The sequence below is a fragment of the Gossypium raimondii genome, chromosome 11 (assembly GCF_025698545.1).
Source record: "Gossypium raimondii isolate GPD5lz chromosome 11, ASM2569854v1, whole genome shotgun sequence".
Classification (NCBI taxonomy): Eukaryota; Viridiplantae; Streptophyta; class Magnoliopsida; order Malvales; family Malvaceae; genus Gossypium; species Gossypium raimondii.
This window is the reverse complement of record NC_068575.1, coordinates 38,771,614-38,799,607: the sequence shown is the minus strand read 5'-3', so window position 1 is coordinate 38,799,607 and position 27,994 is coordinate 38,771,614. Positions and strand designations below refer to the sequence as shown.

The 27,994-nt window shown below is 31.9% G+C and overlaps 1 protein-coding gene and 1 long non-coding RNA gene across 3 annotated transcripts; one reads left to right on the top strand and one right to left on the bottom strand.

Moving 5' to 3' along the window:
* Window positions 1-148: 148 nt before the first annotated feature.
* LOC105803962 (UDP-glycosyltransferase TURAN) lies at window positions 149-22,766 on the top strand. 2 transcript variants are annotated; one of them, XM_052623761.1, is made up of 19 exons: window positions 149-322; window positions 430-600; window positions 15,144-15,245; window positions 15,634-15,744; window positions 17,248-17,281; window positions 17,593-17,648; window positions 17,735-17,875; window positions 19,101-19,249; window positions 19,345-19,434; window positions 19,532-19,598; window positions 19,674-19,737; window positions 19,817-19,931; window positions 20,482-20,648; window positions 20,725-20,835; window positions 20,942-21,003; window positions 21,100-21,152; window positions 21,253-21,328; window positions 22,024-22,152; window positions 22,384-22,766. In XM_052623761.1, the coding sequence occupies exons 4-19, from the start codon at window positions 15,652-15,654 to the stop codon at window positions 22,405-22,407; spliced, it is 1,431 nt and encodes a 476-aa protein (XP_052479721.1). In that variant the 5' UTR covers window positions 149-322; window positions 430-600; window positions 15,144-15,245; window positions 15,634-15,651; the 3' UTR covers window positions 22,408-22,766. The 2 variants fall into 2 exon arrangements, with proteins under 2 accessions (XP_052479721.1, XP_012491883.1); XM_012636429.2 differs by lacking the exons at window positions 149-322; window positions 430-600 and having other exon boundaries at window positions 14,555-15,245.
* LOC105803963 (uncharacterized) lies at window positions 12,350-14,337 on the bottom strand. The gene is made up of 2 exons (XR_001136679.2): window positions 14,058-14,337; window positions 12,350-12,743 (listed from the first exon to the last, which is right to left on the bottom strand). It is a non-coding gene; the product is annotated as an uncharacterized LOC105803963 (long non-coding RNA).
* Window positions 22,767-27,994: the final 5,228 nt, after the last annotated feature.

Below are 27,994 nucleotides of genomic sequence, written 5' to 3'. Positions count from 1 at the left end.
CCATTGGTTTGGGGTGACTTGGGATAGTGGGCCTGTTTTTTTGGGCGTGGGATTGTGGGCATGAATTTGGGGTTTCTGTTTGGGTCCTGTGGCTTGTGATAATGTGCATATTTTCATAGTTTTTTCTTTCCACAATTTCCTTTTATTTTTTTCTAACGTTTCTTTCCCCTTCATTCTCTCCGTCTGTCCCATTTTTCAATTTTTCCTCTCAATACTTTTTTAGCTTTGGGTAACCGACGGCCAAAAAAAGGCACAGACACTATACAGTGATTTTCTCTGCCGTTTCTGTTTTTGTGATTCTTGGAATCCCTTGCTTCATCAGGTATGAATCTTTACTTGAACATTGTCTTTGCCTTTCTATGTTTTAACTTAAGATCTATGCTTTGTTACTTCTATATTTTGGTTTATTTTATGGTTTTTGATTTTCAGGTGTAAAAACCACTGTTTCGCTGTGTTTGAAATCTATCCATCTGGGTCTGTTTGTTTCTTTTTGGTTGTTTTATTGTCTACTTTCGTGAGAGAGAGAAGCCCTAAGTTTTCTCTTCCGTTTCTGTTCGTTGTGATTTTTGAAATCCCTGCTTTATCGGAGACTGATTTCAGGTATGAATCTATACTTCTACTTTAGTTTTCTCTTCCATTTGCGTTTTCATTTCTGCTTTTGTTTCAGATCTTTGCTTTTTTATTTGTATTTCAGTTTGTTTTTATAAGGACTTTTTGTTTTCTGCTTGAGACATCAGTGTGAATTTTTTGTTTTTAGTTTTCTATTTTTTGTGAATTTTGAAATCCCCTACCTTTGTTTTGTTGCCTTTTCATCTTTGATTTTTGTCAGAGATTTTGGTTTTCAGCTTTAGAGAAAATCTATTTCGTTCCGTATTTGAAACTATGGATCACGTTGTGGTCTTTTTTTTTTTTTTCTCAGGAAAATACTGTTGGGGCTTGTTTTTTTGGGCCTAAGTCATGCTTAGATTTGGGCTTATGTTACGCTTAGGTGTGGGTCTCAGTTTGGGCTTATGTTTTTTATTGTGGTATTGGGCTTGTTTCGTCTTGTAGTATTAGGTTTGGTTGTGTTCGAGTGGGTTGGATTGGGTTCGGGCAGTTTTCTTGAAATGCAAACAAATAAAAACTTTTTTTTGTTATTCTTCTATTTTTTGGTACATTAGTAATTTTTCTATTGTATTTCACCTACGCTTGCCATTTTGTTTTTCTTTTCATTACAAAGATTACAACTTACTCTGGATTAACGATAATATTATTATCTTTTGTGTGTATTTGCATTTGATGTCAAATTATTAGGAAAGTGTTAAAACAAAGTTTTCAAATAAAATAAAATAAATGAATTTATTATCGACAATTTTGTGGGGAAAAATGTTTGACCAAGGAGTTTATTGATTTTATTTTAATATATAAATGAAAACTTCGTACACATTTTACCAAGTATTTGACTTTTCATTTTAATAAATTATCTTAAATACTTGTTTGTCATATTCGTTGGTTTTTTAACGTATTACCTATTTTTCAATCAATGTTGGTTTTTGTCCAAATATATGTTTGATACAATGATATCAAATAATCTTGGTTAAGAAAAATATTACTAATTTGGTGGACAATTGTTGAAACATTAGAATTAGTTTCGTTACAAGGCAAATAGATAAATTCCAGAATCGAAATCGCAACCATTATTTTTTATATAGGCTTTTAGCAAAGCCACTATGATAACGTCTTAGTCATCAAATTATTCTCTATATACAAGAACGCTAACTAGTTGACCGTCTTAGAGCCCGGTTGCTCACGAATTGAAGTGGCGAGTGAGAAAGAGCAAGGATTCACTTTCTTAGTAGCAATAATCAAATGACTACTTCAATTAAATAAAAAAAATAACAACGCAATAATTCTATTAGTTTTAAAGTAGCAGACAAAATAAAATACCCAAGTCGCTTTCAAAATGGCCCAAAATTGGAGTCCAATGAAGAAAACTTGGATTGGATTTCTTTGCTTTCTTGAATTGTTCTAGTCTCCTGTTCTTTTGTTTTGGTTTGGGTCGTTTTAGATTGTATTAGTGTTGGTTTAGGTTGTTTTAGGGTTTGGTTCATGGTGATTTTGGGTGTGATTTGTGTTATTTCCTAGTCGATTTAAGATTGGGTCGGTTCGGATTTAGTATGGATTGGGTGTATGTCAGTTCAGGTATAGGTTGGTTTTTGTGTTGGTGAATTTTGGTTTTAGGGTTCGGTAATGTCATTTTGGGTTTGATTCAATGTCTTTTTGGTATCGTTTTAAGATGTTTATGGGTTCGGTTTGGGATTATAGTGTTTAGGTTTGGGGTTATGTTTTTAGTGTGGTGTCAGGCTTGTCCCGTTTTGTAGTGTCAAGTTTGGTTGCGTTCGAGTCGTTTTAGGGTTTGGTTTAGGTATTTTAGGGTCAATTCAACTTGTTTTAAGGTTTGATTTTGGACTTTAGGGGCTAGTTTTGGGCTTTTTGGGTTTGATTTATGGTGATTTTAGGTTCGGTTTGTGTTATTTTCCTAGTTAGTTCGGGTTTAGTACAGTTTGGGTGTAGGTCTGTTTGAGTTTAATACGGTTTGTGTGTAAGTCTGTTTGAGTTTAGTACGATTTGTGTGTAAGTTAGTTTGAGTTTAGTATGGTTCAAGTTTTAGTCGGGTCGGTTTAGATTTTAGGGTTTAGTTTAGGTTAATTTGAGTCTAGTTTAGTGTTTTTTTGGTATTGATTCAGGGTGTTTGTGGCTTCGGTTGAGTGTAGGTCAGTTCGGGTTTAGTCAAGTTGGATGTAAGTCGATTTAGGGTTTAAGAGTAGACTAAATCTAAATAGGATGCCATACATACCAAAAACAAAATTATGATACTAAGATTCCATCACCACCTATCTATATTGGCTAGACCAAATTAGAGGTGTTCATGGGTCAAGTCAGGTCATTACAAAATTTTAGTCTTGATCGTTAGGCTTAGGTTTGGCCTAAAAAGTGGGTCTAATTCTTTGTCTAAGCCCAACCCAGATCATAAATTTCAAGTCGAAGCTTGGCCCTTATTAAATTTTTTGTTCTTATAGCCCCATAGAAGGGAATCGAGTTGAGTTAAAAATAAATAATAATTAAATAAGCCTACAAGAGACAAAGATCAAATGAAGAATCAAGAACAATAATTCATAAGCTTCTAATATGGTCTGAAGCTAATGCATCACAAAACTCAAATGTAAAGTCAAGTTGATGCAATATAAGCCTTTCTAGAAAAAGTGATATGACAATAATAACTTTAGCATGATAAGATAGCCATTTTGAGGTTAGCAATATGCAACAGAATCTAATTTATACTCTTAAGAAGAGATAAAAATTATTGTAAAAAATAATATTTAGGCCTATAAAGGAGACAATGATCAAATGAAAAACTAACAATAGGAACATCTTATAGCCAAACAAATTTTCATAATATCATCTTCATTTCAAAAATTAGCAGATAAGGCAACTGTTGAAGTAAATAAGTCTAGACATGGTTGTTGCTAAAGTGAATTGCAATAGACTGTTACAATTCATTACCAATACATTATAATGTCTAAATACGATTTCATGTTTTATATTTTATAAAGCATGGAACATTAATTCATATAGTTTGAGATTATCAAAAGAAAAAATAAAATCAAGGTTCTACAATATCCAAACAATATTAAAAGCAGTAGCAGAATAACATTAAAAGTAGCAGTGGAACAACATTAAAAACAGCAATGATAGCACCAAAAGCAACTTGCAAAATGTAATCAATCAACCAGAATGCCTAAATTTAAAGTGTAGAAAAAGAATTAATACTTTAAGTTGCCCCAAATGTAATAAAAGATAAAAAAGCAATTATCACTTTTGATTTGAGAATAAACTTATTATGACGTGCTTATCATGCTTTCTCTTATAGCTCGACTATCTTTCTTCGACATTGCGTCATTCAAGTTATTTTTAATGCTAATAATCAATCTAGCTAACATAGTTTGATTTTAGGGTAAATAATTTAAGCTAAAAATTAAAGTTACAAAGCTTGAGTCTTGAGAATTAGGATAATCCCATTTTGACCCTTAATAATTACCCTTTATCTAAAAATTTAAATCACATGTAAATTAGTATGAATCTCCAATATAATACATCAATAAAAGTTCATAGATTTTGAGACACTTTAATAGTGAATTTAAGCTTTAAATAACTAGGAACCTTTAAATAGTGAATTCTAATACCCTACGGCAAAAAAAAGTTCAAACTTTAAAAAAAAATTGTTAACTCTAGTACAGTTGAAGAACCTTTAAATAATTCGGAATTCAAGCTTTTGAGACACTTTAACCGTGAATTCAAAACTTAAAATTCGTGCATCTCTCATTCAAAGAATAGACTAAAGAAACAATCTTTAGTAATGAATTCAATATAACATTAAAAAAACACAAAACGGTGCATTAAGTGATTGAAGAACGAAAAGAACTCATTGATTAATCAAAAAATTCAAGAAGCAAAAACGCTAAAAAAGAAATTAAAGGCTGGGGCAAAGGAGACGATAGTAATGAACGTTGGTGACAGAGGAAGCAATAGCTTCACTGGCTAGTCAACGATACAACACCACTTAGGAATTTTTGGTTAAAATAGAAACCATTTCGGGGCATTTGGGAGTAGTGGGAATAGTAGCTGAATACAACACTGTACCTTTGCCTTTACCACTATTCCCAAATGCCCCAAAATAGTTTTTATTTTAACCAAAAATCCCTAGGTGGTGTTGTATCGTTGACTAGCCGGCGAAGCTGTTGCTTCCTCTGTCGCCAACGTTCACTATTATCATCTTTTTTGCTCCAGCCGTTTTTAATGTCGCCAACATTCACTATTGTCGTTGGGTAGTTTCGTTGGTGGATTACATATTGTAGGTTGTTTCACTGTTGTTTTTAGTATTGTTTCACTGCCGTTTTTAATGTTGTTTCACTACTGCTTTTAAAGTTTTTCCGTTACTGTTTTTAATATTGTTTGGATATTGTAGAATAGTTATTTTATTTTTTATCTCTTGATAATCTCAAACTATATGAATTAGTGTTTGATTCTTTATAAAATATAAAACATGAAGTCGTATTTAGACATTGGTAATGAGTTGCAACAGTCTATTACAATTTACTTTAAGCCTGATTTTATTTTTTATAATAATTTTGGTCTCTTCTTAGAAGTATAAATTACCTTAAAATGACTACCTTAAAATGATTACCTTATCATGCTAAAGTTGTTATTGTCATTTCACTCTTCTTAGAGGGGCTTGTATTGCATCAGCTTGCCTCTACATTTCAGTATTGTGATGCATTGGCTTCAGACCAAATTAGAAGTTTATGAATTATTATTCTTGATTATTCATTTGATCTTTGTCTCTGTTGTAGGCTTATTTAATTATTATTTATTTTTAACACAACTTTATTCTCTTTTTTGGGGTTATAAGAACCAAAAATCTAATATGGGTTGGGCTTGACATTTATAATCCAGGTTGGGTTTGGACAAAAAATTAGGCTCACTTTTCGGGCCAAAGACTAGCAATCGAGTTTAAAATTTTATTATGGCTCGGTTCGACCCATGAACACCTCTAATATTGGCCGTATATGATTTTAATATTACCATAGGTATATTATGAATAAAAGTATAATCATCAATGTAATTCACAAAGGTTTTTCGTTAAGAATATGGATCATGTATAAGAATGTACCCCATAAATTCTCTTTCTTTTCAAAAAAAAAAAAGACTTTACCTATCATTTAAAAAGAATGGCTACTAGAATTTGGTTGAAAATTTTCTCCTTGTGAAAATGAAAGTTTTAAAATGCAAAAACCGAGCAACAAAATTTATTCACACATGCAGAGGTAGCAAGTGTACACCCCAACCTATTGCATGCTCGTACAAAAATAAACTCAAAAATATATAGGAAGGAATTTGCTGCAGTAGTGTGGGATAACTCTGGTCAAGACTCATTTAAAACTCATAGAAAGCTTGATAAATAAGAACTATTAGGAAAACAACCATAGAGCCAACAAAACTCATTCACACATGTAGAAGTAACAAATGTACATACAACTATATGCCTGCTCATACAAAAATAAACCCAAAAATATGAAGAAATTTGTTGCAATAGTGTGAGATAACAATGGTTAAATCTCATTTAAAAATCATAGAAAACTTAATAAAGAATCATTGGAAAACAACCATAAAGCTTCAGAGGGAATACAATATTGGCAAGGTCCTTGTTCTTAAAATAAATGAAGAGGATGTCATTCAAGTATTCTGTGCATTACATCCTTTCCTCCCCCGCCCACCCCAACCCAACCTAACCCAACAATTCTTTTTCCTAATTTAAATGGTAAAGAAAAACACCTAATTTTGTCTATTCCTTTTTTTTTATCTCTTTTAAAAACATTACTCATAAATCATAAATCACTTGAGCTTTTGAAAATTGTTATTCTCAACCTCTTAAGCAATTAATAGATAGAGCTAATTAGTGGTTAATATCTTCTTCAAACTTTTATACACCATGATAGTACATCAAAATTTTTGAAAGATAGAGGAAAGATTCCTCCGAAAGGATTCTACAATTTTTGGTGGAAACGACACACCAACCTTCAGTAGTAGTTAAGAGTAAGACTATTTGCTCTAAACAATATAGAAAACAAAACTTGGGATCCCATTAATGGAAAATAAAACCTCACCTGCACTATAAAGGCATCAGGAGGAGGAACTTTGAAGCAAAGAAATGAAAGAAGTATTACAAACTTAATGATTGGCTTCATTAAGAGCATCAGTGGATAAATTATCTTCAGTAAGCTATGAAAGTGCTTTTGCCGTTGTATCTCCGAATTAATTAAAAAAATTAAACAATAGAATTTGATAGCCTTGTAATAATGCCTTAGCCCAATGATATTCCTCCGGACAATACCATTGTGTGAATATGAATAGATTCATTCTCTTTAACAGTAGAGTGGGGTTTAGAACCTATCAAAACATTTAAATCCACATTCAATTAGTATATTTATTAATATAAGAAATTTTTAAGAGCAGGCATGTAGTTGGGTTTTCACATTTATTCTTAAAATAAATATTGGCAAGGTCCACATTCAATTAGTATATAGAAGTAACAAATGTGAAGATCTGTCTATCTAAATTTAGAGTTTGAACAGAGTAATCTTTCGTATATTTGGGTTCACAAATTTTGGTTTAGCCTTGTAATTATATATTATTAATATAATGTAAAATTTGGGTTCATAAAATCTTCATCATATAGGAAAATTTTCGTAATTTTTTTTTCTTATTGGATGCTTTTAAGTAGTATACACGATTCAATCCTATAAATTTTACTATAAAGTATACATTCCATAGCAGGAAAAAGGAAAGAAAAAAAAGGTGTCAATTTAATTCATTATTACGTAGAAAGGCATACCTCCATAAGCAACAATGTTCATTTCCAAGGATGCCTGCGAAATCAATTATAATGAGAAGAATTAGGGGTGAGCATTCGATTGAATCGAATCGAATCGAATCAAAAATTTTTGAGTTAATCAAGTTTTCGATTCTCATTTTATCATCCTAACTTTATTTGAAGTTTTCTTGAATCGAGTCGAGTGAGATGGAATTCGAATCGAATCGAATATATTTGTTCGAGTTAAATTTTAAAAAATAATTTTTAGTCTTTATAACCATTGTCACCCATCATAATAAAATTTGTCCACTTTAATCAAATTTTTTATTAACTTTCATCACCTCATAATTTATTTATTAATTTTTTATATCTTGGTTAGTTTATTTGTTTGCTTAGTTGTTTCAATTATCTTGATTCTTATCACTATGTATTTTAGAATTAAAAATATATTAAATATAAAAATATGATTTTATAATAAAAGTTATTTTAAAAATAAAATGTGAAATTGATACCAATATAAAATTTTAACACGAATATTTTATGGCATAATTAAGAATTCAATTTTAATATAAATATTCAATATGACTAAACAATTCAATAATATAAATAATATAAAATGTGAAATTTAATTTAATAATATAAATAGTAGATATAAATAAAATTATTACTATTTATGTTTAGTGATTTTTTTTGGATAATTTTGAATTTTTATTTGAGAGTAAAGGGTGAGAAGTAAAAGTTTAGGGGGAAAATAAAAAGTTTTGGAGAATAAAAGTTTGAGGGAAAGTTAATAGGGAGAGTAAAATTTTGGAGGGAAAATATTAAAAAAAATTAGAGGGGGGAGGGTTTGGGGTATGGGAGGTGGGATGGAAAGAGAAAAAAAGTTTTAAGGGAAAAGTGGGAGGGAGTAAAAATTTTGGGGGAAAATAAAATGTTTTGAGAGTTTTTCGGAGTAAAATTTTCAGAAAAAGTAAATGGAAGAGTAAAATTTTGGTGGAAAATGAATTTTAGGTAGATTGGGGGGTTGGGAGGGGAGGGGAGTAAAAGTTTTGGGGGAAAAGTGGGAAGGAGTAAAAGTTTTGAGCGAAAAGTAAAAAAGTTTGAAAGTTTAGGGTAAAAATATAAAATATTATAATTTGATATTCGAATTATTCAAATTATTTGAGTTATTCGAATTCGAAAACTCAACTCGATTCGAATTCGAAATTCGAAAAAAAAATTCGAGTTGATTCGATTAACTCGAATAACTCGATTCGTTTAACTTAAAATTCGAATTTTTTTTCTATTTTTTCGAATCGAATCGAATCGAATTTTGCTCATCCCTAAGAAGAATGAATAGATTATTCATTTATTTAACTAATCTTTCTTTTTAACATAAGCTCTTCATGGCATTTACAAAAATAAAAATAATGTTTTTTTTCTTTATTTATAAGACATAGCCAAGCCACTTAAAAATAATGTTTTTTTTCGTGTGTCCTCTCAGTATTTCTATTATATTTAAGACGTGTCAGATAAGCATGTCATTACATAGGACTAGTATACACAGATAAATAAAGTTTATTACTTTTCTACTTCTGGAGTGATAAATCCTACACTAAGGGTCTGTTTGATTGCCAGTAAAATATTTTCCGTAAAATGATTTCAGGAAAGTGTTTTGCTTTTCTGTAAAATGATTTACTGGAAAATATTTTACGGTGTTTGATTGAATCTGTAAAATATTTTTGGTCATTTTGGCGATTTCTGAAATATTTTTGAAAAAATTGTTTTACATATATTGATATGTATTAATAAATTTTATATTTTAAATTATTTTTACATATATTGCAATGATTTATTTATAATAATTCTCAATTATTAAGCTACAATATTAATCGTTATAAATTGAAAAAATTAATGTCAAATAAATTATTTGTAATTGTGTTAAAAACAAGTATTGAATAATTAAAAAACAAGTTCTTGGAAAATCGATAAATGAAGCAATTTTCTCTAGGAGATGAATGAAGGAATGAAGGAGGCGATAGAGAGGAGAGCACGGAAAATGTCTTACGGAAATTGAAAGAATAAGATATTTTCCCTAAAATGTAATCTATTTTCCCTTGTTTTGCAGTTTATTTTCCAAATGGAAAATGTTTTCCGCCAACCAAACGCTGGAAAAGTTGGAAATGATTTTCCGGAAAATCAATTCCTTCAATCAAACAGACCCTAAGAATAAGAAAACACAATACTTATTTCCCATTATACTTCTAATACTGGGCTAATTTATAATACTTAGGATGGGTTTAGATGGGCGATTAGGTGCGGTGCGGTGCGTTTAGCTTATTTTTTGTCTCATGCTATAGTATCGCTACAATATTTAATCTCACTGCCACCACTGTTTTTACACTAAACGCATGTAAACGCACCGTCCATCCAAATTCACATTTATTTGCCAACAAAACTCATTCACACATGTACAAGTAACAAATGTACACCCAACCACTTTTGCCCATTTCTTTCTTTTATCTCTCTTTTGAAATTGATTTTCAACCTCTTAAGCAATTAATAGAAAGAGTTAATTTGTGATTAATCTCTACTTGAAAAATTGATACACCATGATAGTACATCAAAATCTTAGAAAGACAGATTCCATCGAAAGAATTCTACAATTTCTGTTGGAAAAGACAACAACATTCAGTAGCAATTAAGAGTAAGACTATTTGTTCTAAACTATATACAAAATAACACTTGGGATTTCTCTAGTGGAAAATAAAAGCTCATCTGCACTATAAAGGCATCAAGAGGAGGAACTTTGAAGCAACGAAACCAAAGTAGTATTAAAAACTGAATGATTGGCTTCAGTAAGAACATTAGTGGATAAATATTTATAGCTTAGTAATAATAATGTTTAACTATTTTGTTTAACGAAAGCTCTTCATGTCATTTGTAAAAAAATAAAAATAATGCTTTTTTTTGTTCACTTCTAAGACATAATCGTGCCATCTAAAACAATATGCTAATACTACTGTGGTAGTGTAATTTAGGGTTGCACGATTGTGTGGCCAGGTCGTCTAACTCACTGTGGTCATAGCTCATGATACAATGTTGCTAATACTACTAATTCTCAACTATACGAACGAGCAATTTTCAAATAAGATAATAAGGGTAGATGTATCAAGTGAATTTTATTATTATTGGTGTTCGACATAAGTATCCCCTATAAGTTGCAGTATATATGCTCGAGTAGTGTAAATCTTCTCTTCCTCAGTCGCATTGCTCGATAATGTTTCGAAGTTTGCCTTCAAATAGGAAAATTTTGAAGTCGTAAACACTTCACCATCCCCGGAAGAGTGTCCAAGCAAGTCCTTCGCATTATCATCCACAAGGAGCCATAGTTATAGTATGACATCTTCCAATGTGATGTTGCATTTACCGCACATCCAGGTCGATGCAGCTGATCCAAATTCAACGACGTCTAGGTAGGGCATAATCTGTTGGTCCAGTCAGTAGCTCGAATAATGGCCACGCAACCTCAACACGTAGTACGCAGCTTAATTATAATAAATTGCAATATTAGTTAAAATTTCTCAATTTAATAAAAATTTATGTCCAACTTCACATATATACTCTGGAATAAAAAATTAAGACTTTTTTACCAACACATGGATCATATTTGTTGTGTGATCATTTGCTTTAATCAAAGAACGCATCTTGATATTTACAGAAACAATTATAATTTTTATTATCGACTTAATAAATAAATAAAATAAAGTGTGAAATAGCTAACTAAAATCAATGTATTAAAAGAAAATTAAAGCTCACACTCTCTTGGTTGGATAGGCTAAATCAATATATTTCAGAATTATTTATGGAAGGAAAATATTTTAATTTTTTACTATATCCATCCGCATCAATTTCATAAATATATAAAAATTAATATTTTAATTTAAAAATTATTGCAAATACTATATAAATATTCCTGCAAGCACAAATATTAAATACATTTTTTTCTTAGTTTTTTTTTTCTTTCGTTAACTTCAAATATGATACCAAATTGATTCATAAATTACCTTATATATAAATAATTTTTAAATACATCATTTTAAAAATAATAATTGAAATAATCAATAAAATAAAATAACATTGACATTTACATATTATTTGAGTCTGTTATCAATCCTAAGGGCCAGTTTTTCATTGCTTTTGAGAAGTGCTTTTCAGAAGTGTTTTTGAGAAGTGCTTTTCAAAAGTGCTTTTGAAACATTTGAGTGTTTGGCATTGCTGGCAAAAAGTGCTTTTGAAGGATAAAATGTTCATTTTAGACATGAGATTATAAAGTAACAAATATGTATTTAAATAATGTTCAAATTAGTTAATATTATTATATTTTAGCAAAAATATAAAAAATAATTTATTATAACTTATTGTTAATATTTTAATATATAATATTAATTTTAAATATTTCTAAGTAATTAATATCAATTATTTACAAAATTTAATTAGAATATATAAACTATATTTAAATATTTAAATATAAAATTAAATATTTGTAATTAGATATTGACACGATTGTATTATTATAAAAACATATTTTATTTTTATTAATTAAACACCTATCAATTTCGTTTCAACTGTCATTGTATTGTAATGTTATAATGTGTTTGTTCTAATATATGACAATGCACATTGTTTGTCATATTTTTGTTCCAATTTAATGCACACTACTATTTTAGTGTAATGTTTGCCAATAATTGTTTCAAAATGGTATGAACTTTGGACCAAAAGAAAAAAAAGTTATATAAACAACAATTCAATAGAAAGCCGACAAAATTAATTGAAGTTGGTTCGATTCGGTTAATTATTTTAACAGAAAAAAGCTCAATTCAACTCAGATGTTGAACGTATTTTGAATAGACCAACAAAATCAGCATTGCCTACATACCAACAAAAGAGCCATAACAGTTGCAATAACCCTGCATCAATCATTTCGAGTGTATTTAAGCTTGATAGGCATTAGTAACACATCCACAACAAGCATTCAAGAACACTACAGGACTTGAAAAGAAACCAAACAAAAATGAAAATGACACCTTATCCATAAGACAAAAATGGAGCTGCTATTGAAGCAATTAAACAATGGAGGATATTAACTCCAAACACCAATTACAACGTTGTAAAGATTACTGCAGCCAATTTACATATACAAATAAGCGAAAAATAAGCAAAAAAGGATTGGTCACTAAAATCAACCTCACCTCTGCCCATTCACAAATTGTTTCTGGGGAAGCTTCTGTGTATTGTAATCTGCTATTGATGCATACCCTATGGCATGGTTATACTCAGGAATTGCAATAACCTAATAAAACATTAAAAAGAGTTCAGAATTTATGAGACAATTGCAGTAAGCTGACAACAAATTGAACAGCATTGCCTACAAATTGAATAGCATTGCCTACATACCAAATATTTTTAATATTTTCAACTTAAACTTTAGTTTTTAAGTATATGATGGGAGAGAGACATCAAGGTCGAAGGCTCAGGTGTTTGCCACCTGTGCCAAGGTATATGTTTTAGTGCTTGCTATTTCTCCTTGTACAAATTGCATAACAATGTGTCAACTTTTTCAAACTGATGTGGACCAGAAAAAAATATAGCCAGCCTAGCTAAATATATATACTTGGAGCTTGATCCAACCTATATATACATGTGACTTGGATTCTAACACCATCTATCGAATCTGATCTTCCCCAAATATCTGAAATATGGTTGGTTTCCAAGATTCAAAATTACAGAGACAGATTATATAGAAGGTTTAAAATTACATAAACCAAACCACACCAATTTAACTTTACTGGGAAGATATGAAATGAGAACATTTCATTTCAACTACTCTACTATTGTATTCAGTCTTTGACTAGTTTAAGAGTAAAGACATCTTAAAAGCTTTAGGTAGATAAACAGGCAACAAGAACCCAAACAGATTGAAGCACCAAAACCCCATATTAGCCAAAGCCAGCACTCTTCCCACGTAAACTCTCTTACCAGATCCCGCATACTCGTTATCCACCTTTGTAAACTCACACCTCAACCAGTCTACTAGGCTAAAAATCCTCGTATTGTAAACCATAACATGCACGTCAATTGAATATTGCTAGAGTGCAGTTCAGTAAGAGAAGTCGGTTATTATTTTTCATCTCTTAACAGCAAAAGCAGTATAAAGAAGGAATCCGTCCTAGAACGACTAGTACCGTGAACAAAATGCTTTGATGCATACCAGCTTTTCCTCCATTGATGATTTCTAGATTGAATAACATCAAGACGAGCAACAACAAATGCTTGAACACAATTTAAGAATCTTCAAATGCAAACGGATCCCATTTTTTTTCCTCTCAGAAACCACCAGATTAGACAAATTTTAATAAAGATATTCAACTAAAAGTCGAGTTGTTCTCATTCTCTTTGGTTATTGATTATTGGGGAAGTTCAACAAACAAAGGAGAGCAAAATAAGACAATGTGAACATAGAAGATTGAAACAAGAAAATAAACCATAGTTGAAATCATTTGTCTCAAGAAATACCAGCAAATCAACAGCTTCAAACTTTTAATCAACAGCAAATCAACAGCTTCAAAATATAAAACAGAATAAGAAATATAAAAGAAACTCTCACCTGCTGCGGAAGAGGAACAAAGAACAGAAAATAAAGCTTTGAAAGCTGAAAATGGGGAAAAGAAATCGGGTTTCACCAGCAGAGGGGAAAGAAGGAGCCAGCAGAGGGGAAAAACGTTTGGGGGAGAAGACAGGGGTATTTGGTCAATTTTCACCGAAAAGCAATTACAGCAGAAGAAAAGGAGATTTTTTTAGCTTCTCCATCTAGGGAGAAGCACTTTTTTGATGGAGAAATTGGATGAGAAAAGGAAGCCGTTCTTTGCTGCTTTTAAGAGAACAGCACTTTTGGGTGGAAAAGCACTTCTCAAACGGGATAAAGAACGGGGCCTAAATCAACTTCTAACAAATCAATTCCATTAAAATATTATTCCACAAAATGAAAAAAAAAAGTCTTTTATACTATAATACTACTAAAAGTCTAATAATCTAATAATAATCTATTTTGAAATAAGTACAAATAATATATTTTTTAAAATTTAATATAAAAAAATTAGCATAGTTTAATAATCTTTGATCTTATCTCCTCAAACCTCCAAACAAACACTGCTATTTTTTTTGTTTCTATAAACCTATTGTGTGGGGGTTGGGTAACCAAACCAACCCCCCTTTATATTACAATTAGAAAAAACGCTAAAAAATTCAAAAATCGGCCGAAATCGTAACTAAAAAGATATTAACTCATTCCGATGTTGTCTGATACATGGACGATACTATTAAAACAATAATTTTTTATCCTAACCTGTATTCATATAGCCATGCGGCATATTTTTTTTTAGAAACTCATAAAAAATTCTTTTTTCTTAAGCAGAGTCATCATTAGTTAAAAAATTGTGGGCCGATTATTCAAACGATATCACTTTTTACTATGGAGAATGCCTATTTTTGTAAATAAGGGCCCATTTATTCATTTTTAGTAATTATTTATTTTTTATATTATTTAGGTAGAAAAACCTATTTTAATTTATGCATTTTGAAATTAGTCCAGCTTATTTCAAATAAAACACATCCATGATTTACTGAGTAATAGATTCATAGAAGCTAGTAAAATATATTTCCTAAAGTCTATTCTAAAATTCTCAAAATCGAGCTTCTCGCAACAACTCTGGCCCAGTCTTGTCCAATTTTCCTCCTCCAATCCCTGCCTTCAAGCTTCCAACAGATCAAACCAAAGAGCAAAATTCTGATTAAGGTAAAGTTTGAAACTTCAGTCATCTGGTTTTGAGTTAGGGCTCGATTGATGTTATCTATTCTCTGCCTCTTCTGCACTCACTTTGTTATGTTTGATTTTATGTTTTCGATCCTATTGCTTGTTACTCTGTTTGATCCAATTTTTTAAATGGTATTGGTTTACAAACATAGTGGAATGCATCGACATTATTTTCTTTTATACTGTTATTAGGGTCTGCGATCTCTGATATGAAATTTGTTAACACTGCTATTGAAGTCTTTAGCGGCGGACGGTACAGCTACAGCCAATAGTGGCTGCCACTGCTATTTAACCTTGAAACCTAAAATTTTGAAAATTTTAAAAGGTAGCTGATTTTGTTGGATTTACATATTGACTGCATATTTGGCAGGGGAAAAAAGAAGAAAAAATGGGGAAGAGGGGAAGAGCATGTGTGGTGGTTCTAGGGGATCTTGGTCGCAGCCCTCGTATGCAGTATCATGCCCTCTCCCTTGCGCGTCAGGTGTTGCAGTAATTTTCTTCTTTATTCTGGATTTACGGTTTTATTTCCTTGAGATTTTTTGCTTTAATATGCTTGTGTTTTTGGTTGAGCTGAAACGTTTATTTTAAGCAAAATGGAGTTTAGTTTTGACAAATTTCTTGCTCAATTTGTTATTGACACAATAATGTTATATTTTTTTATTTGTTTGCGTTATGGATTCATCATGTAATATTATAATTGGTATTGGCATGAAGGATAACCATCATCATGATAAAATGTTCATTTAATATTTGGTTTTATTACTTGCCTTTTATGTTGGAGGCAAAATAAATGAGTTTAAATACGGAGACACATTAACATTTTGAAGAATGAGAAGTTAAAATGTTAAACTTCCTTCTTGGACAAAAAGTGTCTCAGTGTAGATTCATATTAAATAATTATATTAGGATTGATGATTTGTTTTAGTCTTTTAATCTTTTTTTAGGTACAAAGTCTTTTATTAATTTTTAAGTAATTATATTTTGCTTTCTACCATTTTCTTTTATGTTTTATTAGTAAAGTGTATCATTTAATAGCAAAAAGCAAACTTAGAAGATGAATTACCATGTGGAGCCTAAGGAATTGGTTTGTGCAGGGATACTTATACTAAAGTAGAAAAGCCAGTGTGTTGGTTCTTCTTGTTCATTTGTTTTGAACAGAATGAATACCCCCAAACTATGTATCTATATTGTTTTTATAGTACTTAATTAATCTTCATAGGAACAAAGCTTGACATAATCTATAGATTTGACATATCTAGGCATTAAGGTAGCAATGGCTGGCACAAACATTTTGCTGGTTATGCCTCTCTATATACTTTGGAGAAGACTGTTGACTTTCTCTCATTCTTTATGTTACATCAATATTCTACTATGGTTACCAATCTCTTTGGTTCTTATATTTTCCTTCAATTCATGCCTACGCCTTAGTGGATAAGCCTGAACCATTTCCATTGTTTTTAGAAGGTTTAGATGAAGAAATTAGTTATGATAAAGATTGGTTTCTACTACTTCTAAGCTTCCATACTTTCAATTGTCGTGGTTAAAGGAAAATTTCTGTAAGGATAGTTCTTGTAAATTAGCCCAGTATTGGGAAATAAGTACTGTGTTTTTTTTCTTTGTGTAGGATGATTAGTACTTATTGATATGCAATTTTTATATGCCAAAATAGGCATCCTCTACCTTCCAGTCCTCACAGATTTGCCACACTCCAGAAGTAGAAAAGTAATAAACTTTATTTATCTGTATATACTAGTCCTATGTAATGACATGCTTATCTGACATGTCCTAAATATAGTAGAAACATTGAGAGGAAACACAGAAAAGAAAGCATGTTGTTTTCGGTGGCATGGTTATGTCTTAGAAATGAAGAAAAAAACATTATTTTTATTTTTTATAAATGCCATGATGAGCTTCCGTTAAAACAAAAGAGTAATTAAATAAATTAATAAGCTGTTCATTCTTCTCCTTATAATTGATTTCGCAGGCATCCTTGGAAGTGGACATTGTTGCTTATGGAGGTATACCTTTCTACGTAATAATGAATTAAATTGTACACCTTTTTTTTTTTCTTTCTTTTTTCCTGCTATGGAATTTATACTTTATAGTAAAATTTATAGGATAGAATCGTGTATACTACTTAACAGCTTTCAATAAGAAAAAAGTTACGAAAATTTTCCTGTTTGATGGAGATTTTGTGAACCCAAATTTTACATTATGCACTATATACGAAAGATTATTCTGTTCGAACACTAAATTTAGATAGACTATCTTAAGAATTTCTTATATTAATAAATATACTAATTGAATGTGAATTTAAATGTTTTGATAGGTTCCGAACCCCACTCTGCTGTTATAGAGAATGAATCTATTCATATTCACACAATGGTATTGTCTGGAGGAATATCGTTGGGCTAAGGTATTATTATTAGGCTATCAATATCTATTGTTTAATTTTTTTAATTAATTCGCAGATACAATGGCAAAAGTACTCTCATAGCTTACCGAAGATATTTTATCCACTAATGCTCTTACTGAAGCCAATCATTCAGTTTGTAATACTTCTTTGGTTTCTTTGCTTCAAAGTTCCTCATCCTGATGCCTTCATAGTGCAGGTGAGATTTTATTTTCCACTAGAGAGATCCCAAGTTCTGTTTTCTATATTGTTTAGAGCAAATAGTCTTACTCTTAACTGCTACTGAATGTTGTTGTGTCTTTTCCACCAAAAATTGTAGAATCCTTTCGATGGAATCTGTCTTTCAAAGATTTTGATGTACTACCATGGTGTATCAAATTTTTAAGTAGAGATTAACCACAAATTAGCTCTTTCTATTAATTGCTTAAGAGGTTGAAAATAACAATTTTCTAAAGCTCAAGCGATGAGTGGCAGGCTTATGACTTATGAGCAAGGATTTCAAAAGAGAGAGAGATAAAGAAAGGAATAGGCAAAAGTGGTTGGTGTACATTTGTTGCTTCTGCATGCGTGAATGAGTTTTTTTGGCTTTGTGGTTGTTTTCCTAGTGGTTCTTATTTATCAAGCTTTTTATGATTTTTAAATGAGTTTTAACCAGAGTTATCTCACACTACTGCAGCAAATTTCTTCCTATATATTTTTGGGTTTATTTTTGTATGTGCATGCAAATGGTTGGGGTGTACACTTGCTACCTCTGCATGTGTGAATAAGTTTTGTTGCTCAGTTTTTGTATTTTCAAACTTTCATTTTAACAAGGAGAAAATTTCCACCAAATTCTAGTAGCCATTCTTTTCTAATGATATGTAAAGTTTTTTTTTTTTTTGAAACGAAAGAGAGTTCCTATGGTACATTCTTATACATGATCCATATTCTTAAGTAAACAGCTTTGTGAATTACATTGATGATTATACTATTATTCAAAATATACCTGTGGTATTATGAACATCATGTAAGGCCAATATGGATAGGTGGTGATGGAACCTTACTATCATAATTTTGTTTTTGGTATGTATGGCATCCTATTTGGATTTGGTCTATTCGACGAGGTAAAACTCTCTTGTTTTATTTGAAGTCACTGCTTTCGCAAGTTTCTACCTTAGACCTAGGAGTCGAAAGTCTAGTTCTCACGTGAAACTTTGTAATGTTCTGTAGTTTGTCATGTCTCTCTTAGCATCTTATAATATCTCCGTGGTTATCAGTATCTTGTTTTTTAGTTAGCTGTTTTTTCTCCTCATTGTCGGTTTTAAAGGTTGTAGATGCCTAATTTTTCATTTACATAAATTTTGCTAGGTCTTGCTCTTTCATTGTTTTAAGAAATTCCTTTTTCTCCCTCTGAAACAATCTTGATATTTCATCCATTTGTATAGAATCCTCCTTCTGTTCCAACATTAGTGGCTGTAAAGTGGGCGAGCTCATTGAGAAAGTCGGCATTCATTGTTGATTGGCATAATTTTGGATATACCTTACTTGGATTGTCTGTGGGAAGAAGCAGCCCATTTGTCTCAATATACCATTGGTAAGTTATAAGCCTCCTGTTTGGTATTGTCAAGAGGACCTTTCTTGAGCTGTGCAATGGATGGATCTGGTTTTGAATTTTGAGCATCTGCTTAGGTTTGAGAAGCATTATGGGCAAATGGCAAATGGTTCCCTATGTGTAACAAGGGCAATGCAGCATGAATTAGCTCAAAACTGGGGAATTAGGTAAGATTTCCAGCTCATTGTTGGTTAGTTATTTTCATTTTCTGATGAAAGGTTATGGGAAAATGTCTAATTATATTGCATGTGGTTAAATTTATAGAGCCACAGTCTTATATGATCAGCCTCCTGAGTTTTTTTGTCCAACTTCACTTCAGGAGAAGCATAAGGTGAGGTTCATGTTATTGAGTTCTCGTAAAGATTCGTGCTCTAAGATTTATTTTGTAATGGAGTTCCTTTCTTAGTTGTTTTGCAGATTAAATAGGTATCTTTGTCACCCTCTTGGGGTTCGAGATTGTGTAACTGCTAGTAAGTCTAGTAAATTATCAAATTTATTTTGATTAGCAGCCTTAAAGAACACTTTTGACTGATTTTACCCATCATGCAGCAACTACAGGAATTGGGGCAGATGACCAAAATGAAACATTATTTACAACTCTGGTTGACACTGACATCTTGTTGAAGCCAAATAGGCCGGCTCTTGTTGTAAGCAGTACAAGCTGGTGAGTCCATCCTCCATGAATGCCCTATTTGTACTTCTTGCGCTCCATATTTCTTCTTTTCTTTTTATTCTTTGTTGTACCCTTAGTTGCTCTTGCCTCATTAAACTTTTACCCAGTAAGAGTGATAACGGAAAGAATATTCGAATAGATGTTAGTCTATGGAATATAAAAAATGCTCAAGTTGACAAGTTTTGTTCTTGAAACTTACTTTTTGCATGATATCTTTTTTTTTTTAATATGTTGCTGACCTATGGTTTTTTCTGAGTACTTCTGATTGAGATTATTTGTGTTTTGGTTGCTTTAGATCCTAGATGGAAGAAGTTTATTTTCTGTTCTATTTTAAGATTACTTAATTTCTCACTTTCAACATTTTTTATTCTTTTATTGAAGTATAGTTATGCTCACTGTAGAAGTTTCTCCTATCCTATTTTAAGATTATTTAATTGAACCATTTCCTCCCTTTTATTCAAGTATGCATATGCTTATTTTTGCGTGGTGAGTAGTTATAAATCTATTAAGTGATTCATTCTCGAGAATAACATCTTTCCAGGACACCAGATGAAGATTTTGGGATTCTATTGGAAGCCGCGGTGATGTATGATAGACGAGTTGCTGCTCTACTGGATGAAAATGATTCTGCTGATGAAGGGGTCCTCTGGAAGGAGATCTCTGGTGGAAAGCAATACTTGTACCCTAGGTTGTTGTTCATCATTACAGGTAACGGTACTGTATGTCCCAGAAGCACCTGCTTCTGTGCTCCATTGTTTCTTAAAAATTTCCAATATTCATTTAGGCAAAGGACCTGAAAAGGAAAAGTATGAAGAGAAAATAAAGAGGCTAAACCTCAAACGTGTTGCATTTCGTACCATGTGGCTGTCAGCTGAGGAATATCCATTGCTTCTTGGTACGATATTTGTAATCTATCTTCTCTTCCCCTTAGTTCATTCGGAAGAAGGGAAATGTGCTTCATGCTACCTGTTTTACATCCAAGTTCTTGCTTGATTTTACAGGTTCAGCAGATTTAGGTGTTTGTCTGCATACTTCCTCCTCAGGATTAGACCTTCCGATGAAGGTATGTCATTCTGGTGCTCCTGTTAAAGCCTTCTTAGGAAAAGAACATTTGCAGCGATAAACCTTTATCACTCACCGAACTTGTATTGGCTTGTAGGTGGTGGATATGTTTGGTTGTGGGCTTCCAGTATGCGCTGTTTCCTACTCATGGTAAACTTGTGCATTTATCATTCATGGTTTATTGGCTTATAATTTGATACCTTTTAATGCTAAAGTCTATTACTATCTGCTACTGGTTTGACTTCTGAAGCATTGACGAGCTTGTGAAGGTTGAGAAAAATGGTCTGCTCTTTTCATCGTCATCAGAGCTAGCTGATGAGCTTTTGGTAAGTGTTTTGTACTTAACAAAGACAATTGGTACTTGCAAATAAAGGTGGATGACGCACAATATCTTGATACAACCCTGCCTAGGAATCTTAATAAACACAATATATAAAGATAGAAACATAAACATTCATTTCATAAACATAAACTAGCTTCAATCTAGTTCAACTTGTTTTTTAACTGGTTTGATTGGTTTTTACTAGTTGAACCCTTGTCGGTTTTATGGTACTGGTTGGACTACTGGTTCACGATTCAACCATTCAGTCCAGTCTAGTTTTGATAACCATGCTTGCAACTGACACTTCATTACAGCAAACTCCACATGGAGGTCGAAAATCTCATGAACTTAATCCACATCAACAAACTCCTTGAAATTGAACAATTGATCATATCGTGATGACCCTTGAACCATAGCTCCTTAGGCACTATGAGCTACACGTTAAGGGCATTGTGTAGCAGTAACATCCCACATCCGTCAAGTATTAGGTTACCTGTGGTCTTATATTGAAGTTGGGTCCCTACACCTACTACTAATTGGTGTTAGCTTGTGATTGGCTGTTGAACCTTATTATAAACTGGGACCAGAATAACTAATTAAATAGTTCTTTGTTATTTTGTGACTTACATTTCCTGAGACTGTTACAATTGCGGTTTCTAATATTCCTTGGTTTTCTATTGTACGTATCAACATTGGCAGATGCTCTTCAGGGGATTTCCAAATGAATGTGATGCTCTGAAATCTCTCAAGAACGGTGCATTGGAAACAGGTTCTTCAGCAAGATGGGCCACTGAGTGGGAAGAACATGCTAAGCCGTTAATATCAGAGGTTATTTAACTCAGCAATCTTCTTTTTTTTTTTTTTGTTCTGTTCTATTTCCCTTCATATTTTACTTCCGCTTTATCTGATGTTTCTCAACAGACTGTCTTATTCATTTCTCTCCTTTTCCTACCATTCAGGGTGTATTACCCCTTTCAGCATGCTTTTTAATAAAAGACAAATGAAAGATTTCCTTTAATTTACCCATTTGTAATTGAATAAATGGACTTCAATTTGCAGGTTATATCCAGAAACTTGAACTAACCTTAACTTCAGCCGTCTTGTGTCAAAGCTTCCAGCCAACTGCCTCTGCCACATATGTTAGTTTTTAGTCAAAGCGTTTGCTTCATGGGACATATGCTTACTCCAATTTTCCCAGGGAATATCACAACCCTTTGGTTAGGACTTTAGATTATAGTCCTTATAGTTCCAAAATGACAGTAAGTTTTTATTTGTGGCAGCATACATATGATCGCATGGTTTGGATTTCTCATGTTTATAGGGTGCTTGACTGCTTCAATCCCTGAAATGTATTATTATTAAATTGATATAAATACATGGTTTCTAGTGATTTTTTACCAGCTGATCATAGTGGAAAAAGATCACCCACGGTTCCATTTTAACGATTGTTCAGATTAATCAGCGTGCTTGTGATTTGTTACCAATGTGTTATATTGTTGTTTGGTCGGCTTGAACTTCACGGTAAACTACTTAACCAAATACAGAAATCATTCTGCTAGTTGCCGAAGCTTGCCAGAGCAGATGAAAGTTAAAAGTTTGCACAATGTATGAGCTCCCCTGCTATACTGAACCAGATGAGTTTGAATACAAAGATAATTGTGATAACTTGAATGAATATGACGAAGTCAGTGATCCACGTGAATCTGTTTCAGAAACATATCCAAATGAAGTGGTTATTGTTTCAGTAGATAATTTGCATAGCATCATTCATGGGGCTTGTCATGAACAATCTGAACACATTGAAGATTATGGGACAAGAAAACCAGGGGAGTCATCCAATCTTAGAGTAGGTAATGTAGTCACTAGTTTTCATTGATCCCCCTACTAGCAAGGCAGCCTCAGTTGCTACTGGCCTCACCATGGTAAATGCTGTTGAATGTGGAGATATGATCATTGCTGGGAAGGAGTCTTTTGAGGGGCATGCAGATTACATCAGAGGTGAGCGTTCGATCGAATCGAATAATAAAATTTCAAGTTAATCGAATTGATGAATTCTATTTTATCATCCTAATTCGATTTGAAATTTTCTCGAATGGAGTCGAGTGGGATTGAATTCAAATCAAATTGAATTGAATATGTTTATTCGAGTTAAATTAAAAAAATAATTTTGGGGTCTTGTAATCACTGTCACTCACTGTAATCAAATTTGTCCACCGTAATCAAATTTGTTATTAACTTTCATTCCTTCATAATTTATTTATTAATGTTTTATATATGGGTTAGCTTCTTTGCTTGTTTAGTTGTTTCAATTATTTTCGATTCTTGTCAATATGTATTTTAAAATTAAAAATATATTAAATGTAAAAATATTATTTTTAATAAAAGTTATCTTAAAGATAAAATGTGAAATTGATATCAATATAAAAATTTAACACGAACATTTTATGGTATCATCAATAATTCATTTTTAACAAAAATTTATAAAATTCAATATGATTAAACAATTTAATAATATAAATAGTACAAAATGTGAAATTTAATTTAATAATATAAATAGTATATATAGATAAAATTATTACTATTTAACTTTAGAGTTTTTTTTGGATGATTTTAATTTTTGATTTGAAGGTAAAAGATGAGAAGTAAAAGTAAAAGTTTAGGGGAAAAATAAAAAGTTTTGGGGGTTGAGCGAGTAAAATTTTGGGGGGAAAATAACTAAAAAAAATTGGGGTGGGGTGGGGTGGGGGGAATGGGTTGTGGGTAGAAGGGGGTGGAATGAGAGGGAAGTAAAAGTTTTAGGGGGAAAGTGGGAGGGAGTAAAAATTTTGGGAGAAAGTAAAGAGGTTTGGGAGTTTAGGGTAAAAATGTAAAATATTATAATTTGGTATTCGGTTTATTCGAATTATTCGAGTTATTCGAATTTGAAAACCAAACTCGATTTGAACTCGAAATTCGAAAAAAAATTGAGTTGACTCGAATAATTTGATTAATTCGAATAACTCGATTCGTTTAACTTGAAATTCAATTTTTTTTTATTTTTTCGAGTCGAATCGAGTTTTGCTCGCCCCTAGTTTACATATGATGTGGAAGTTGATGAAGATCTAAAATCATAGGTGTAACAACCCATTTTCAGTGAAATCAAAACAGTGGTTTCGGGACCACAAATCTGAGGTAGAAAGAAATTTTATTTTAATATTATTTTATGGTCTACAGTATGATAGAAATACAGTATAAAAATTTCGTTAAGAAATTTTACCTTTTACATGTCTAAATTGATGAAAAAGACCAAATTGCATAAAGTGCAAAAGTTGAATTCTAGTAGCTAGAGGTATCAAATAGTTATGGAATTTAAAATTTGAGGTCATTATATGATAAATAAACCATTTAGAGGAGTTAGTAGATAAGGATGATTATTCATCATCGGAATTTAGTAAATTATTAAGGTTAATTTTGGAAAGTAAATAATAAAATGATGATAAATAAATAAAATAAAACAAATTTTCATCATCTTTCTTAAAATAAAATATGGATACCCTAGCCATGGAAGCTTGAAGATAGACAAGCTTATTTTGCTTAATTAGATCCGGATAGACCTAGTACGAAGTTGGATCAAGGAAAAGAAAAAGTATCGGATTAGTAGCTTACAAATCTACGTATACTTGTCGAGGTAAGTTTATGTAACTAAATTGTATATTTGTATGTTTTGAATTGAATACTGTTATGTGTGTAAAATGTGTAATTGCCATGTAAAATACTGATCACATATCTGACAAGTACAGAGTCTTATTTGAACCTTAGAAATTTGATGCATACAAATGACATGTCATTAAGGATTCCTGATTGGTTGTTGTCCTGCATGTGTTGCAGATACACCACAGCTCTCACGAGCTTCCCATTATTTAGCTCTTATAAGCATCCCGATATTCAGCTCTCACGAGCTTCTCGATATTTGGCTCTCTTGAGCTTCCCGATAAATGGCTCGCAAGAGCTTCCCGTTATATAGCTCGGAAGAGCTTCCCATTATATAGCTCGGAAGAGCTTCCCGTTTACATGCTCGTATGAGCATTCCTGAATATGAATTGACGAATTACATTTTTGTACACTTTGTATGTACTTCCCGTGTATCCAACGATATTTTAAACGGTTTAACGGGCACAGTTCTATTACGAGATTATATGATAATGACATGAACTGTTACTGGAATTTATGTGAAATACATGAAAATGATCTTACGTGGAATGGGATGATACATGTATATGGAACTTGCTTGATGATTATGTTTACCCATGTTTATGGAATATTACATGAGAATTACATGGCTAACACGATAAGGATATGTGTTTAGGCTTTTGGCCAAGTTGGTTTGGATAATTCTTGTATGCTTACCTTATATGTGAAATAAAGGTAAGTTAAATTCCATGTTATACGAACTTACTAAGCTTAAATTCTTACTTTGTTTTATTTTCCCTATTTTATAGTAATTCGGAAGCTCGATTTGGTTAGAAGCTGGTCGGAGTTACTTCACACTATCCATTGGCCCATTCGGTATAAATAGTAAACTAATTTTGGTTATAATGGCATGTATAGGTTACTTTAGCCAAATGTTGTCATGTAAATGTTTTGTTGTATTAGCCATTTGGATGACTTGTGTTTGATATATTTTGATATTTATATATAAATGGCTTATCATGTTTGATGTGTGTTTGATATGTTTGAGTGATGGTGAACTTATAATTATATTGATAATTGGTTTGAATAGGTAAATTTGGCATATATGTTGATTAACATGTTATAAGATGTTATTTGATGTGACTAAAGGCATATTACTTGTATGTTGTGATAACACATGTTTAGGACATGATTCTAGCTTGATTTAAATGTCTTGTTATGGCTTGGTGGTCTGCAAATTAATGTGTATAGGTTGATGTCAATTTTGGGTGAGAAATATAGCTAGGAAAATGGTCTATTTTTGTCCACACGGGTAGAGGCATGGGCGTGTGTCTCAGTCATGTGTGACACACGGTCATGTGTCCCCTGTATCTTTAATTTGCACAAAACAGAATGCTCACACGGCCTAGCGCACGGGCGTGTGGCTTGGCGGTGTGACCTAAGTCAGAGAGTTATACGGAGATGGACACGGGTTGGGACACGACCGTGTGCCCCTATTTCGAATGTCCACACGGCTTGAGACACGAGCGTGTGTCCCCTACAACTTTGAAAAATTTTAATATTTTTTGAAAAATTCTTTGAGTACCTGATTTAGTCCCGATATGTTTCTAACGCGTATTTTGGGCCTTGAGGGCTCATATAAGGGATAATATGTATGATTTTGATTGATTTTTGATATGAATATAATATGGTGTGAAATTTCTATCTATTTGTTCTGTAAACTCCGGTAATGCTCTGTAACCCTATTCCGGCGACGGATTCGGGTTAGGAGTGTTACAATAGGTAAAAGAGAAACTATTAACTAATGACGAGGAATATGAAAAGCTAGGGGACACGTGCACTTTTGGAGTGTATCACAGGCAGCCATGTGATGTCATTTGTTCACCAGTATGAACATCTTCCTCAATTGTTACTACCCTTTCTAATGAAGAGACAACTGAAGGAACCAATATAAGCATTATTGAGAAGGAATGTCAGATTCAAAAACAATTTTCAGCTTTTGTAGCAACCAATGGAGATCAACAGTCATGGAGAAAAGAGAAACCATTGACCACTGATGTTGCAGTTTTGAAAGATCACGTCTCTAGTTTTGATGTCACTAGTAAACCTGAGGTTATAGATTTATTAACCCTATCTCCCAGCTACAGAGTCAGGCCATACACCAAGAAAAGAGGAATTTCCAAGTTTTCTCCTTGATATTTGTTTGACCATAGAATGTTGGACTTGAATTAACAGGAGGATTAAGTGGGCCACGCACCGCCATTCAGTTACTGTTAAGATGCGATAACGGTCCAATTAATATTGAAAATCATGTGGGGTTCGTCAGTCAAACATTCTCGTGCTTTCCACAAAATTTAGTGGTTGTAAACTCTCAAGTTAAATTCCATATTTTGTGAACTTGTGTTATGTTTCCATACTTTATAATTCCAATTAAAATATCATATATATTTTCTAAACTATAGTAATATAATGTAAAAAATAAAAAATAATTCTTATTGATATAGTTTATATATTGTCCTTTGGTACACTAATATGATGACAATTATAATTATTAGGGCTCATCAAAAAAATTATAGGTTTTATAAGAACATATTTTCATATTGAATTAGAAATATTCAGCCAAAAGATAATTATATAGTACATTATTATAATACTTATTAAAATAAATGATAAAATATGATGACAAAGGTTACCATAAGTACAAATTTTAATTCATCGACAACATTATGTTTTAGTTCATGGAATTTAATCTTATAGGTCGACTAAACATCCAAAACTTCTAAAATGAGTTGTATTTGACTTTTAACGAAAAGCCAATTGTAATGGAGAGTATTTATCATAAATTATTGTCATGATGCATACAAGTGTCGATTTATGTAAAAATATCATATCCTTATATATATATACAAAAAGTTTTGTTCTCAAATGGTTTAGCTACTAACTGGAGGCATATACTTTATAAATTCTGCTAACCCATTTTATACATATAAAATGCGGGAAA

What these genes read in the sequence shown, in the direction of transcription:
- LOC105803962 (XM_052623761.1), top strand. Translation starts at nt 15,652, where the DNA reads ATGGGGAAGAGGGGAAGAGCATGTGTGGTGGTTCTAGGGGATCTTGGT. An exon ending in GCTCAAAACTGGGGAATTAG is followed by an intron (nt 19,435 to 19,531) that starts GTAAGATTTCCA and finishes TTAAATTTATAG; the next exon opens with AGCCACAGTCTTATATGATC. An exon ending in AGCTAGCTGATGAGCTTTTG is followed by an intron (nt 21,329 to 22,023) that starts GTAAGTGTTTTG and finishes CAACATTGGCAG; the next exon opens with ATGCTCTTCAGGGGATTTCC.